At 37.6% G+C, this 16,932-nt stretch overlaps 1 protein-coding gene across 1 annotated transcript in view; it reads right to left on the reverse strand.

The window, feature by feature from the left end:
• Positions 1-16,932, reverse strand: part of CNKSR2 (connector enhancer of kinase suppressor of Ras 2) — a gene marked incomplete at its 5' end in the record, with an annotated part of 181,132 nt that overhangs the window by 39,499 nt on the left and 124,701 nt on the right. Inside the window, 5 exons of the mRNA XM_008942174.1 lie at positions 2-61; positions 1,261-1,361; positions 6,599-6,666; positions 12,282-12,353; positions 14,748-14,821. Coding sequence (XP_008940422.1) covers positions 2-61; positions 1,261-1,361; positions 6,599-6,666; positions 12,282-12,353; positions 14,748-14,821 — 375 coding nt within the window. The remainder of the gene's footprint in view (position 1; positions 62-1,260; positions 1,362-6,598; positions 6,667-12,281; positions 12,354-14,747; positions 14,822-16,932) is intronic.

The raw sequence follows: 16,932 nt of genomic DNA on the forward strand, positions 1-16,932 counted from the left end.
GCGTCTCGGTGTAGGAGAGCCGGCTGTGCTTGGGCTCCACGTAGGGGCTCGTGCAGCTCATCTGCAACGTCAGCGACAGAGCAACCTTCAGACCGCTGCAGACTGAAACCTACTGCTAGTAATCCTCGGGTACTTTTTGTTGTCGCTGATGGCACCCAGCTTAGTGAAAAAGGCACAAACCTACCCAATTAGCCGGCCCTGATCCTAACTTTAAGGCATGCCAATAGCCATGTATCACACCTGGAGGACAAACACTGATACTTATCCATAACGTATATCTTTATTATGCTCCTTAGTCTATAAAATAAGCCATGAAAATTATCTGCGGAAAACTTTGCAGAATATGGCACTATGGAAAACACAGAAGAGATGTGCCTGGGCCGTTAAAAACCTTAGAAGTGCCATCCAGATGCCTGTTGTCAACTTATCTTGCTAAAAATTTCTTTGGAATTGTGTTTGCAGTGCTTTGGTTCAGTTCAAAAAAATCTATCATTTTGGAAGATAAAGTATTGTATTCAAAAAAACCATCATGAATGTGATCTTTCCCCTGGTTTTCCCGTTTTTTAATTCTGAATTCTTGCTTTTTAAAACTATATTCAAGCAGAACACATAAGTTAACACTGTCTGAGTATATGGCCATGAAAATGAAAACTGCTACTGCAGAATAAGTTAGAAGTCTGTACTCTTGTTCTAAATCAACAACTGCTTTCAGAAGAAAATAAAACTCAAATCCTCTTTTTTTTCTAGTTTATAGAGAAACTCACTTTTTCACAACAGAACAGTATCATCATTTGCAATATAAGACAGAACATTTTTAGGTTGGCATTTCTTTGGAAACCGAATTGTAATTTGTTCCTGTAAAGCTTCACAGCACAACTTTTGGAGCCATAGAGAAGAGTGTTGTTACTGAAGTAACAACACTTTTTCAGGGAAGTCAGTACGGGGCTGCGGAGGGATTGCATGGATGAGTTGGGGTCTATCATGCATGAAGAACAGGAAGAAAGAATTCTGTAACAGTCTATTCCGTACAGTGAGTGGGATGATAAACACACATTCTCTGCAAACCAGTGACAGAAGCACTGATGGTTGCTGAAGTTAGCGATGTATGTTGCTTAACAAATGCATTAAGTCAAGTACGGACTCCAAAAATTTACTGGGGAGTGCCATAAGGTGTGCATGCACATGCTTTTAAGCAGCATAGTGGGTAAAAGTGACACTTTACTACACAGTCATCCCTGTAGACAATTGCAGGTTACTTACTGAAGGAGGCCGTGGGTATGTGTCGTACGGGGGCGGTGGGCTGTCTTGCTTGGGTGTTGATGGAGTGTCAGCTTCCTCCTTATCACTCTCACTCCAGTAATCTACAAGTTACATACGCATCAGATCAAAAAGCACCAACACATTTTGATACGTTTGTACAGCGGGGACTTGCTTTCACAAAAGCAACTGGAGACTCCATCCTTGGTATTACTGAGAGTTAAATACTAGTGACTCTGTAATGTTAGCCACTGTGATTTGGAATAGTTTTAATCCAAAGAGGGAAAATGCAAAATATTATGGGGTACACCAAGTCTAATGCCCCACTGCAGAGATACGAAACAACAACCTGCAAATGATCAACAAATTAACTCTTGTACACACCTTATAAATAAACCATGCATACAGTATACTCCTAATGCAAGGACCAGATTTTCAAATATTTATAAACCCCTGAAAGTAATTATGATTGGCCGCATTTTGCCTGGAAAATACTGAAAGTATTTTTCAAACAGAAAAGATGAGAAAATGTAACTTGCTAAAAGTCTTCTTGACTGCAAATAACATGAACAAATGTAATTAACACTAACTGGCAAATCAAACAAGTAGGGGTTATTGCATACATGAATAATCAACACTATTTTTCTACCCATTTTTTCTGTTGTCTACTACTGGTTACCCAAGCTTTTCAGCTAAATTTCCAAAACAATCAGCTGAATTTAAGAGAAGACAGAAAAACTTTATATCGTATATATGCTTCATAAAACAGCTGCTGCCCATGTTATCCATGCATGAACACAAAGGTGATGTGGTAAGGAAAAATATGACAATGACGTTTAAGTGCAGAGTTCCAAAAGACAGATGAGAAAGTACAATGGATGCAGATCTTGTGGGCTAAATTTAATGGGATATGAAATTTCACCTAGTCAGGAAATCAAGCCTTGGCCAAGCCCTTTTCCTATATTGGGTAGCTTGGTCAAAGGGGAAAATGGGTGGAAGAATGTGCCATGTGAACTTATATTTATTCTGTTGCAAATATTTCTGAAGCACAATAGCATCTATTTAAATAGACACTGGACCGACCTCAATAGTCCTTACAAAAGAAAACTACTTAACCGCCAGCTGGGCTCAAGATGGATAACTTTAACATTTCCACACACTGTAGGGCTTATGCAAACATTTTTGTTGCCACTTTGTTTCTGAAAGTGCTACCTTCTAGTATTTGGGTAAATCATTGCATAACAGGACACTTCAGGTCAGACTATTCACAGAATAATCACAGGCAATTTTCACTTCACTTAGTAAGTGTTTAATGAACTACATGACTAACTACCTTTTATAGATGAGGAGAAGATTGATCGCTGCTTCATAAATGATCTAAACCAAAAATCCAAGCTTGCACAACATATAATTCTGGCTTTAATGATTTTTTGTTACTACGGTGATTATTGTATTGTATGATTAATGATCTACTGTACCTAGTCTCATTCAAGATTTGACACCATAATTGACACCATCTTGAAGGAGCTGTCTCTAAAATTTTGTATATTCTTAGACTGTAATAGTGGTAGGAACAGCCTTATTTATCTTTTTTTTCTACACAGTAACAACTCTGTATTACCTCTGAATCTCTTGATGCTTCCTGTAAGCTTACAGCAGAGAGGTTCTCTTTCAAAACAGTATAATAAATAAATAGCATAAATAAATTTTTCATGACTAGGAAATAAAAAATTCCAAGTAGTTTCGTCTCTACAAATCTGCAAATAATTTATTTTTGGTGAATGAAAGACTAAACCAGTGAAATCTCTTTTTAAAATCACTCCTAGTTTTAAGAAAACTTGTTTTCAGCAGCTCAAAACACCTGAAAATATTGGCAGATAAGCATGTTGGTTCCTATTACAGCAAAGCTTAATGGCACAATGTGAGGCGAGAGGCCTGTCAGAACTGCATCACTCAGTGACACTTCTGCAGACTTGGAGCTCAACTGTTTATTCTGAAAGTAAAATCTAGCAGCCTCACTGCAGTTTCCAGTTTTGGCTAAAAAGATGTTCTTGCTATCAAATCCACATAAAATAAAACCCTGTATGATCATGCTTTTTGCACACCTTACCTCAGATAGGGAATTCTGTTGGTAACCTACAGATTGTCTAGAAAAATTCTGCAGTTACAGGGGTCACCTTCTGGATGAAATGTATGAAAATAGAGTTCTGCTTTTGGCAACTGGTTCGTTAGAGTCTATCTAAAATGTGTATTATGTCATATTTCTCTCTGCAGATTTTGTCCAGTTGAGTGATGGACAAGCTCAATGCATCGGTCATATCTTGAAATATTTTGCTCTCTAAATGAGCAAAAGATTGCATATACTACAAAGAAACTAACACCCACCTGCCGTTTGCCAATTAAATATTTTCTATTTGTATAAGCTAGTATTTTTTAGCTCTGATTTTATATGACTGGGAAGTTTAACTCCCCTACCCAAGGAAGTCCTTTCCCTATTGCTAACATTCATTATATTCAATATGGAAAGCTGATGGTATTTTTACAAATTTTTTCTGTACAGAATGTGACAGTTTATTCAGCAGTACACCCACACTTTGGTGATTCGTGCATCTCTTAAGCACTTGAAATATATTTAGGCACTTTAGATTCAGAACCTTTCAACTCCTATTTGAAACAGGTTTGACAACTATCTTTGAATTCTTTCAGAGGTATCATAAAGCTTTGCTGCACAGAGCTGAACTGAACAGAAATAAAAGACCTTTTGTAAAATCAAATATGTAGATGACTATTAGCACAGTTATCGAATACAGAAAATTCCAGCTTCACAGTTTTTATAACTGCAAAAATGCTTCAAGTGATAGAGAGGCTTAACTTTGCTCACTTGATGCCTTTGCTAATTAGGGACACTGCTGAGCTGTTTAATAGCCCTTGTGCTGGGAGCCAAGGATAATCACCAGAAGCACAGAAACGCTGTGTGGCAGCGAGGGGGGAATGTGATACTGATTCCCACACTAAACATGACAAAGCAACACAAAGGGAATATAGTTTTAGCTACTTGGATATGATATATCATTTTGAGTGAATGGTGTTAGAGTGGTAATAAGGAGCTTAGTCAGTGCCTGGCATGTAATTTCCATAGTAAATGGGGTCTCACTGATTATCTTCTATAGGAAGACATTTCAATAATAGGTAACATGAGGCCTGAATGCACATGAGCTCAGGTCTAGGAGCCGGATCACCTGCTATTTTATTACCCAGTGATTGCTTGGTAGCAAAAATATTTCTTCACACCCATCTGCATTTCGAAAGGTATATCATGCCTGCAGTTGTGCACTTGGACAGTGTTGGTGTAACTGTTCACACACCTTCTCCCTTACTGTCCCATATGTTATTGTAATTCTAGTGCCAACCCGCTGCCAATAAAAGTTTGAATTTGGCTTTGAATGCTAACACAGAGGATTTCCTAGAAGACTCCAAGATTCAGTTTGTTCACAGACTCTTCAAGCAGTGACAGATGGTATACAGGTCCCTCCAAACTGGTTATTGTAATGCTGCTTGGGGAGTACAGATTTCCAAACTGATTTTAAAGTCTGGTGAGGCACTGAGAACCTGACTGGAGGAACAGTGAGCATGGTGCTGCTATCGTGGGCTCTGGAGGGCCTGGTGTATGAATTACACGATGTGCCAAGAACTATACCAGCCTAAAACAGGGTGTGTGGGCAACACTCTTAGGATAGGTAGCTGCACTTACTGGAAAACACAATAAGCCATGAGGCAACAGCAGGTACAACCTAGTTATGTGCAAAAATGACAGAATGCCCCAAAACCTTCCCACACATACTGCTACCACTGAATTATGGCAGTATGCTGTAAGCCACTGCTTTTCAACCCCACACTGATCCCTCTAGGATGTTTTGTGGCGAGGCAAACAGGGAATGAAACAAGGCAGACATAATTTTCTGATGTTGTCTTTTAATCTTCTACCCCTACAGAATACCCTACTCTCTTGAGGTTTCTAGCTGGCTGCCAAAGTCACCCTTACTTTGAACTGGGGAAAGGATTGCTTTGCAGTGTCTCCCAGGAAAATGGCACTGCAGCAACACATTGCAGAGAGACAGACCACATGCATCTTCCTCTTCATGTAAGCTCAGGGCTACGGCTGCTGTCACATAGGTCGGTACAAAGCCTGGGGGGACACGGAGGACACCACATGGCATATTTTGAAGCCCAGTGATAGCCTTTTGAACATACCTCTCCCTGAAAAATAGTTAGAAATATAGTCTTTTTAAAGAAAAGGCTAGACAAATACATTGCTCCTGCAGGTCCAAGCTAGAAGCCTTTTGGGCTAAAAATCAGAACCTTACTGATAAAAGGCTGCAGAGCCTCAGAATTAAAAAGTGAGGTTTTGACTTACTGGGGAACAGGCAGGCACTGTTCTGGACAAGCTCTGCATCATCACGACTAGTGCAATTTTCAAGTGCCTGCTGCCAGATACAGTTCTAAAAAAGAGCATGGATTCAAAAGCCAGCTGCTTGCCAGAACACCTAATTGGATAGGAACACTTCTGTGGATCTGTGTCACTGGCAATTCTAGGAAACAACCTCTCCAAAACAATTGAGGACTGACCATTTTTTTTCTTGTCTTTCCTTTTCTTATTTTCTTTTTTTTTTCCTGTGTGCAAACAGGATTTCTACTGCAGCAAACTAAAGTGACTCATTATTTTACATATGACACTTTTTTAAACCTATGAAATATTAGACATTAAAAATAAAGTGATAAAAAATGCTGTAGACCTGCAATTTCAAATGCAATGCCAACAGAGTGTTAGCAAACATCTCAGTATAGCAAAAGCAGGAGAAATAACAAAAAATTTAATGACCTCAAAATTAAAGTCTTTAGGGGAAATTCAAGTATGTAGCAGGCAGAATGTTGGTGGTGTTGGTTTAATTTATTTATTTATTTATTTTTTCTTTTTGAGACCAGTTTCATGCATTCCTGTCCTCGGAATTCAAACATCAAATGCAGCATTTAAAATTTGTTTTTAGTTGCAGATTCTTAAGTCTTGATAGAGGTCACAGACTCCTTGCTACCACATAACAGAGCTTACTGGCAATACATTGGCTGCTTTTAGCTCCCTTCTGTGGCCTTCTCAGAAATGATGTAGTGCCTGTGGATCAGAATCTGAAGAAACTAATCAGAACCGCTGAAAGAGAAGGAATTCTCTAAAGCCACAACAGTGATACTCATATATGAACTGTTTTCAGATGACAAGAATGAGGCCTGATACACAGCAGGGAAAAAAGAACAGATGAACTTGTGATAAGACAAAATAACACTTTACCTTGCTCTTGTTTGATCCTCTCTCTTTCTGCATAGCCAGCAGCAAGCATATTAATTCTGTTTAGCCATCTGAAATAATATTAAAAAAAACCCAGTGATATCAATACAGTTAATTTTTTGGGTGCACTTCTACAAAAAACAAAGTTCAGAGCATCTGAAGGAGGTTCAGGACAACATTATTTTTCATATTAGACAGCTGTTTTCTTTGATCCTCTTACTCAGGGAGTCTCCAAGGATCTATGATTTTGCTGTTGAGCAAATTGTTTTCACAGTAAAGATTTTATTTCAAATGGAAAACCATGTATGATGTCAAACACCTGTAAGATAAAGGATTTGGAGATAATCATAGAGCTATTAAATCTGCTGCTTACAGATATGCCATCAAACCAATACTCCTGCTGTTCTGATTTCTTAAGAATAAACACCACTTTTCAGAGATTTAAGCAATATTTTAAGGCCTGAATTGGCAACTCAGCAAAGGAACAGAGCAGAAACCAGAAATAAATAGAACAGGTTCACTCCCAAACAGACAGTGACGTTTAATTATGCCATTATGTGTTTTAGAGCTTACCTGCAGTGCCAAGTACAAAGAGAAGGAGGCATATCAGAACTCACTTTTGTGTTCATGTCAGAGAAGCAGTGGAAGAAAAGACAATTGCCTCAATGCAATTCACATCTAAGGCTTTAACTTCAACTTAGACTTGAAAAAATGCTTCCATAGGCTGCACAAGGTAAAAAAAAAAATCTTCAAAACTACTGCTATTCTCTTTCAACAGAGTTGGCACTGCCAAGCATACACTCGACTGCCTCTAGCAGTGGACTCTTTCAACCTGTCCTCTTCCCCAATGAGGCTCTCAGTGTACTCATTATCCAAGTCCTTACACTAGATCACGTCCTCCATAAACATGGCTTTGAAGCACCATGACAATCTCCTGTGGTTGTCCATTCCACGGTAAACTTTGAATTACTTGCCCCAGTCATCCCATAGTGAAGATCTGACAGGCCTGGTCTGCCAGCCTACCGGCTTGCAATTCTGCTGCTATGGTATACAGAAGGACAGCTGAAGGCAGGCTTGTATTTTCTTCAAGAATGTGAATCCCCTGTTTCAGAAAACTGTGCCTGATGGGCTTCACTTGCATACTGTATGCCCAGAAACAGGCTGTAGTATTGTCTCGGCAGGAGGTACACCTCTGTGATCGCTCCTTCACTGCAGGGTAAGCAGGCATCAGATCATAAAATACTGTTGCTCACTTCAAAATTAACTCCTGTCACTGTCTTTCCACAAACAGTGATCATATATATGATCTATAAATCATGTTAATGGTCCATAAATCACTGTACATTGGGAAGAAAGGTAAAGGTTTACTCCTGAAGTGATTACAGAATACTTCATGCAAGAACAGGGAAGCTGAAGAAGTTGCTTAAAATTTCAGTTGTACCTGTTAGGAAGTGCCATACACTTATAAAAACAACTGGCACACAGGAAAAGAAATCCAACAAATCATGTCTCAGACAATGATTTCACATCTTCACAGCAGAAAGGTGATCCACTTCAAAGCTTTAGGTTCACATTCCTGGTATGTGAAAGGTTTCTTTGGGGAATAATGCTCAGCTGTCTCGACAGCTCTGCCAGCCCAAATCAGAGGCACTGAGGCAGGAACCTCTCCTAGAGTACTCCAGCCCCATGCTGCTGAGGGACCAGCAAAGCCCACTGACTTGTCTGCATCCAAAGGGTGAAAGAAGCACAAAGTCAGAAGTGCCTGCTCTGTCAGATAACATGGCAGGCAGTGGAACTCGCCCTTCACTTGCCTTTCGCCCATTTTGGATTTCACGTTCCTAATTCAGCTCACAGCTCACCAACCCCAGCACAGCCAGGAGGGAAAAACCACCTACTGAAGCCCTTTGGATAGGGCTGCTGACCACAGAGTATTAGATAATGCACCTATAGAGGTTCTCCTGTTGGAAAACTTCATTCTGTCCTAAATATGAGATAGCATTTAATATTAGCTGTGCATGAGAGTGAGGTAATCAATTATATTACCAACACTAATTGACAGTCAATTGATGCTGGTTACAGCTATAGTAGATGATTGTTTCTAGAAAAACATTATTTCCTGAAAAGTATCTAATGAGAACCCAGGAAATGTATACCAGTCTGGAGAGAGACAGCAGACTGACTTTACATTTCATGTTTTTCTGCAGGTCATGAACTGTGTCATGGTCTGGAATATCACCTGCAGTGCCTGTGGGGTGTAAAATGTTAACAACCACAGCTTTTCAGCAGTTTGCTAGTTTAGAAACTAAAATAGTGGTACTGACTTCTGCCTATTTTCTGATATGTGGCTGCTAAAACTTCTTTAGATATGGTTAGAATGGGTGTGGTTAGAAAATAATTTTAATAACGTATGGCTGAAGTTATGGTTCATTGAAGTTAGAATTGCATGAGAAATCCAGAATACTGGGCTTATATCACAGGGAAATGTAAAGATCTTCTGCAGAATGGAATGGGAGTAAAACATGCCTGCTTTACAGTGCACTGGGAATGAAAGTTCCAAGAGTACAGTTATACAAATATTCCTTACTATGAATACTGAAAGATAAAAAACCCTAGGACATGGGAAGATTTACATCTTTCTCCCCTGTGGTATGCTGCATCCTGGTAGCCACTATAACTTTTAGAGGGCAAGAGGCCAAGAAAATATTCCTTCCTTACTGCAAATACAGCTTTAATTTTTTTGTGAGAATTACAAAACCTATTTCTTAGGTATGACAATAACTACAGTAGCACTAGTAGTTGCAGCATTCATCTAGGTTTTCTTTTTTTTTCTTTTTAAGAATAGCACATACATTTCTTGTCAGTATGTAAATGAAACAATTTTATGACACAGAACAGCATTAAAAAAATCCAATCTTTCTGTAGACCTGTAACTTCTGTAAGGAAGAATGCACAGTACTGGCATTCTCACAGAACAGTAGGAAATATTTGTCTGTTTTGTCTCATGCTCCAGGTAGATGCAATGCTTTTAGTCAAAACAGGATGTCAAATTGTCCTTAATCATTTCAAGAAAAGATCAAATAGTTAGTCCATAAAGCAGCAGGCCCAATTACTACACAAAATCTAAATAAAGTTACATACAGTATCATCAAGTAGAAATAAATGGATATCCTTTTTGAAATGGGAATAACAATGAATTTCCAAGCAAGGTGTTTCTATGACTATACACTTACACTAGCAAAACAGTACTTTGCATCAATACAGGATATTCCACCCTTCTTCTCACCAAGACTAAGCATGTTCTACGGGTAGAAAGAACACTTTTGCTGGTGCAACCATGCAGAGGAAAGGAACTTCAGACACCACAACAATAAAAGTTCAGTGATCATAGGTCTCCAGATTCCTTACCAGCATAGTCGTGTGGCACAGTCATAAAAGTAGTAAGAAAATTTGAATAATGACAGTTAACTGAGATTAAAACACCCATTTTATGTGAGTATATATACAGAAACAAAACCTTCATATCCTGCATAAGCTTTTTATAAAAAACAACTAAACGATTTTGTGCAAGAGATGAAGTAATTGAACCATTTTGAAACTTAAGCTAGACTATGTATTAGCAGTTTTCTGCTTTAATTTCAAGTACAAACAGAACCAAAATAATTGCATATATATGATTGCATATATGTATGATATATAAACAAAATGTGTATCAGAAACTTCACAAAAAAAGATCAGAAATTGACAAAAACAGTCTTTATTTAACTCAATAGTGATCCTGTGTTTGACTTCAGCTAGGGTACAAGATGCTTTTAGACAGGAAGGATTTTATTATCTCTGCATTTGAAAGATCTTTTTCAGTAACCCCCTTTTTTTTTTTTTTTCCTAGTATCTTGAGAATTGATTCAATGTTTGCAAAAGTGGACTTTTAATACAGTAAACAAAGAGAAATAATTAAATTGTTTGGTGAGATTCTGACGGCAACTCAGATGTAAGAATTTCAAGTAATTCCATAGACCTTGACAGAATTTAAATTTACATATGTATAACTCAGCTCAAAATTTGGTCAAGCGCATTCTGAACGAATTAATAAGCATTTATTTCAAAATATAATAAAAAGACTATTTGTGTTGGGAAGGCAAAAATCTTTTAGTTATGGGGGTTAGACTGTGCAATATATTTTTAAAGAATTGAAGCATATTTGCTGCTGCTTTCTGACTACTGAACAGTTATATACTTTTCTATCCTTAGAAACAAGGTGCCTGTCATACCAACTGAGGACCTGCTGACAGAAATGATTTATCTACTGCTGTAGTTCAGGATATGGTGAACAGACCATGCTGTTACTCTGTTGTGCAGCAAACTGTGTTTTGAGTGACTGGCTTGACAGAATTATCAAGGAAAACCTATAAAAAAAAGTAAGCGTAAAATTTTACAAACAACTAAAAAGGTTTTAAGTTTTCTGACTGAGGAGAGACTTTTGAAGTGAGCCTTAGTCACGCATGAACTTTTGAAAAAGTGTTAACAGACAGCTATTTCTAAATGAAAGCAAGCATGGTATAGTATCGACATACTTTTCAGTCAAGTATTATCAGTAAAGAACTGGCAGTACCCCGAAGGTGCTCTGCCAGGTACCTGAACCTAGTACACACAGGGGAGATTTAACTATGATTACAGCACTTACTAAGAGTTTTATGGATTGAGTTCTATCTATCTCCTTTTCCCTCCATTTTAAAAGCAATTTTTCTCAGCAAGGATGTCCACAGGTATTACTTAAGATAGAACAATTCTCAAGTTGCAATAATAGATTTGTTTGTCCTCTGTCATATGCCAAAAATGGAGTATTATTTTGAACTGAATTAATGTCAGTTTACATTGTGAAAACACATAAAATAAAACCCCAAATATTTGAATAGACATGAGATCCATGTTTTTAATTTACCATTCAAATTAATTAAGAGGAACTGTGTTTGTTTTGTGCTGAAGACTCATTTTCCTGAAAAAATGGCACAAGTGGCTTAAAATACCCAATGCTGAAAAAGTAAGTCTTAAGTCCTTGTTCTTTTTGAATTGCTGAATTTTTCCCCAATAAATTCAATACAACAAAATTTTCACTTCAACATGTAAGTTAAATTCAAAGTACTAGAGAGATTCTTCAAAATTTATTCCTGCAATCTCTACCTCCTTTTTCAAGACTGACAGAAGAAAAATGAGTGATTGCTTTAAATCTTTCTCCAACTTCTCATTCCCTCCTAGGACCAGACACAGAGCATCCCCAGAGCAAGCACCATGCCTCTGGGAGTATGTTAAGAAGCAGAGCTGGAGATATTGCACCCTTGCAGGTGTCACACAACCAAAAGCAGAAACCTGGAATTCTGAAATTGTGAAATTGTGTTTGGATGTTGTTTCACACATTGTATTTTTTTTTTTTTTTTTTTTTTTTTAGAAAGAGGGAATCTTGTTTCTAAATATCTTCAAACCTTTGGTTAAATAAAGAAAAAAAGATTTTTGCATGAATTGAGTATTTGGCATATGCAGTCACTCAAACAATGCTACTCTGCACTTTATTTTCTCAGCTATTAATTTTTTTTTTATATTAACATGTAATTTACTGTCACTGTGTTATTACTAGCTTCAAGAAGTGTCACATGTGAGGAATGGTTCCTTGAACTTTGCCAGATTTCCTTACCTGTTCATATCATCTAGATGTTCAGCAGCAAAATAAAAACTTTTGATCTTAGGATGGCAGGCTTTGAATGCACTGTAGAGGAAAAACAGAATGATAAAAATGTAATGGCACAAGTTTTTTTTTAAAATGTAAGACAGTGTCATCACCAAAGTAATGAGATGAGTTCAGATTTCTTGAGTTGTTGGATGCCTCCAAACAGTAAGTAAACATACAACTTTTAGAATTGTGCCAGATTTTACCAAGTAAAGTGCTCTTCAACTACTCCTTTCTAAATAATGCACAATTTATATGTGCATGAATATTGTTCAACAACCACCTGTATTTGGATAAAGTTAACCAATTAAGGATATAATTAATGTACTGGGATGTGACAATTTATTTGGTACAACAGAAAAAGTCTCAGTCCTGTTGATGTCTCACATCCCAATGACCTTGACATTACCTTTAGATCTAATGACTGCATTTCAAACAGAAAAATGTGATGCACTGATTGACTTCTGAAAAGCTGTTATAAATCAACACTGTGTTCTTGAGGCCATTCTTAGCAACGGGCAATTACATCTCATCTTTTCTTTCCACCAAAGTAATCAACATGGCTGGGTGGAGAGAATTACTGCATTTCATACATGATATGAAATAAATTACTAGAAAGAATTTTTTAACTGAGTTGGATAAAGATTTATGGTGAAGTACTTGAAGATCCAGAAAATGCATCTGAAAGTAATTAATAATTTACAGTATAGAAGAATAATTTTTGAGAAGAGCCTGAAGGTCTCTCTTAAAATAAGAAAAATACTTCATCCCAAAGAAAATAAGGATGACTGCAAACATGACACAAAGAACATCACCATTTTTCTGAGACACAATGGATTTTTTTTGTATATCTGTTAAAAAAATCTGAATATAATATATTTCTCACTCTTCCTAATCCACTGTGTAATGTATATGATACTCCTCATGTGTATCATGCTTGCAATTTTCAATATATATATGTCTGTGTACATTTACATATATTCCACAGATGTATATGTAAATATATGAACAGAGGTTATAAGAAATCAGGGATATGAAATTGATATCCAGGAAAGTTAGTGCTAGTGAAGGTAATGTAAAACTGAGAGAAAAAGAAGTCCTCTAATGCATCAGAGCCTGACATAATGTTATGCAAGATGTACAGTAACATCAGCTCAGTTTAGAAAGACATCATCAAATTACTGAGACCCAAAACTCGACTCCTTAAAACTGTTACAGCATGTCTCATCTGGATTCTTAGAGGTTGTTTTATTTATCTGCATCCCAAGCAAGAAATTTTAACAGCCACATTTTGTGTTCTATTATCCAGTAGATACCAAATTAACTAAAACAACTTGAATTTAAGCAGGTTATAATTCTGAGAAATGAATTGACATTGACAAAAAAGAAAAAATGAAGCACTGCAGCAATGTTGCCCAAGAACACAGGAGTATAAGCCCAAACTGATGTATTTTTTTAAATGCAGTTTTAATTTTCTTCTCTTTGAGACCATCATGAAGGATAGAGTTCATCCTGAAGAGCTACACAGACCAACAGACACAACATCAGTGCCTTCTTTAGAACTGTATCTATTACAAACCATACCTTTTTACTTTTGAATTGTTTTTCTCTACAAATTTCAGTGATTCCCTCATTTTGATGAACTTAAGAGTAAAAACCATTAGAAGGCAAGGCAAAAAGTTTTCAACAGTAATGACTCTACAAATACCTCTGTGGGAGTATGAACCTGCCACGTTGCTGCATATGCTTGAATTTGCATCTAAATAAGAAAAGGATTTGTGCAATGGCACAATCTGGACAGCAGTACACAGCTAGGTAAGAAGAAAAGTTATTTGAGACCTTTAGGCCATACCTCAACAATACAGCAAATCACTGTCATTCTCTTATTTTTTTCACTCTGCCTCAGGACTGATAGACTGTCAGCAAACGCTGAGATGATGTGAACTGATTTGGAGTTACATTAAAGTTTGATGCCTGGCCATAGGCATGGGGACTTTTTTATTTGGATGGTCTCTTTATTATGCTTACAGCTCTTTACTGAGTTTAAATGTATCACACACACACTCCAACACCCAACAAACAAAAAAACCCAAACCAGAAAGGAAACAAGAAAGAAAAACTAGGAAAACACAGCAGCAGTCAGGCAGTCTTCTTGTTCTTGTTTCATTTTGCTCTAGCCAAGCACTGTGACTCATGATAAAGTAAAAAAAAAAACCCTTCTTCAGCAAAGATGGCACATAGAAACCACATCCAATGGGCATGTCCTATAGGAGCTTATTCTGTGATACAATCAAATGTTCATTGTAATAAAGTCCATTACATCACTGCTTTAAGGGAAAACCTTGTCCTTTCTTCCACTTTTTCTATTACATCATTGCATTACGTTTGAGCTACTTACTCATAGTAGCTATTTCTTGCAGGATTCATACTTACTATTTCTTCCGGCATTCACTGGCTCTGTCAATTTTAAATTCAGGTAGGCTGATGAATCCTTCTGCTTTTTCATCCTGCAAAGATAGTTCTAGATATTACTGTGGTTAAGGTGTCAGAAAAATGCCCCACCACACTGAAAACTTAAAGATATTTTCACTTGCCTGCTTCTTACATAAGGAGTACTAATATATGCTCGGCGCTGGCAAGCCTCCCACAGAAGTCTCTGGGACTTCTGCCAAAGTAGTAACGCAGATCCCTTGGTGTAAAATACAATTTTACATACCTGGTTTTCTCAAACAATTTCACAGCTGAACCAGCATGTAAACTATACAAATTGACCAAATGTATTCAGGCAATTAGTTATTGCAATTAGTTAATTCTGGGGAAAGATGGACTAATTAGTAAGAGGAATTGCAGCCTTCTGTAGGAAATAGGGAAAAAAAAAAATCAACTTCAGTGTGGGCTGTTCAGTTTACCATCTTAATATAATATCATAGCTAGGAGGGATGATATCTCTTCAGCTACTTTCATTGCTCTCCAACAGACGAGAGAGAAGATATCTGACCTTCCTTCCCTCCCCTTTAAAGACTTGCACATAATTCATCAGATATTCAATCTCCCTTGGCTTTTCATGATTGGAAAGCATTCCTTATTTTTAAGCTGCTAATACATCAATAACACAGATTCTCTTATTTAACTGCTTGTAACTTTGCGTGAGAAATTAAGACAGTCATAAAACTGAAGCTGTAGAAAACACAAGTGTATGTTAAGGAATTCCACACAGTTACATCTTTTTCTCAGAATCACCATCATTATTTATGCTACATAGGCAATCTATATGACTATACGCTTTATTAAAAATAAATAAAATACACAAATCAGCATATAAAACTGCAACTAGAATTCCAGTTCCAGTGGAAGGTTCTACGGAAGGTACAAGGTTGTAACCAGTTCTGCATTAGCAGGTCTATTAAAATTGAAAGGACACTGTTTAGAATAATCTTGCTATTTCTGTTTTGCATGGCTGTCTAAGGGAACAAAATTATGGCAAGAACACTGGGTGTCTGTCCATCTGCCACTGAGGCTCCCTCTGTCAGCTTTTGAATCTACTGGTGACTGCAGGCACTTTGGTGAGGGACCTGGCCTTTCAAAAATAACTGAGTCTTAGCAAGTCTCAGGGAAATCTGGGACAAAGGGGAGATAGAGGCGCTCAGACCACCATCCTCTCCAAAGGACAGTAAGGCACAACTCAGCGGCTCCACCTGCTCCCTTGCCCACAGCTGATGACCATCAGTTGTGACAGTGTGATCAGATGATCATCATACTTGTAAACATGGATTAGCAACCTGATGAAGACCTTGTAGTAGACCTTGCAGAGGGAGGATGGAGAGGAGTTAGGGTTACTGATCTGAAGCCGGGATCAAGGCACAAATGGGATGAGTCTGTGGGAATACAGGCTTCAGTAACTGTTCATGGAGCAGCTTTCTGTCTGCTCAGGAAACAAATGGGGATCACAATTTTTTAAAAAGTTTATGTACAAATGCTTGCAGCAATCTAAAGAACCAGTCCAGGACCGAGTGCGCTCACATGTTGGCAATGCTTTTATCGCAGGATATTTACTAATGAGACTAAGGGGGTTTAAACTTAAGGTTTCCTAGCTCAGTGGCAAAAAGCTTTTTTGCTAAAGCTGATGTAAATAAATGTGTACTCCTGCAGAACATGTTGCACAATTAAAGCTGTACACAACTCAGCTGGGCTGCTCCAGCACTCTGAAGTTCAGCATATGCAAGCTCTGAAATTGTGTCAATAGCTACAAAGACGGAATGACAGGAGAACACAACTGAGAAAACAAAAGCATCTTAATTGCCAGAGGTTTTGGTGATTCCACTAGCACAGATAAATAAGGAACACCAGGCAGCAACATTATGAGAGTTTACATTCTGATGACTAAACTTGAATGACAGGATTAAGTAACAACCTTTTTCCCTTTCAGGTTTGAGCATAGGTTTATTCTAAACTGGTGAGAGCAGGACACAAAGTGTGTTATTGCTCCTACTAGTAAAAGGTGAATTTGAAGGACCAAATATTTCTGTACCTTAATGGTACTTCAGTCAGGCAGTTCATATTAATTTCAGTATGATTATTTGGGTGAATAATGTTATTGACATATATAAGCACTCAAAGC

Source organism: Merops nubicus, unplaced genomic scaffold (genome assembly GCF_000691845.1).
Source record: "Merops nubicus isolate BGI_N331 unplaced genomic scaffold, ASM69184v1 scaffold7606, whole genome shotgun sequence".
NCBI lineage: Eukaryota > Metazoa > Chordata > Aves > Coraciiformes > Meropidae > Merops > Merops nubicus.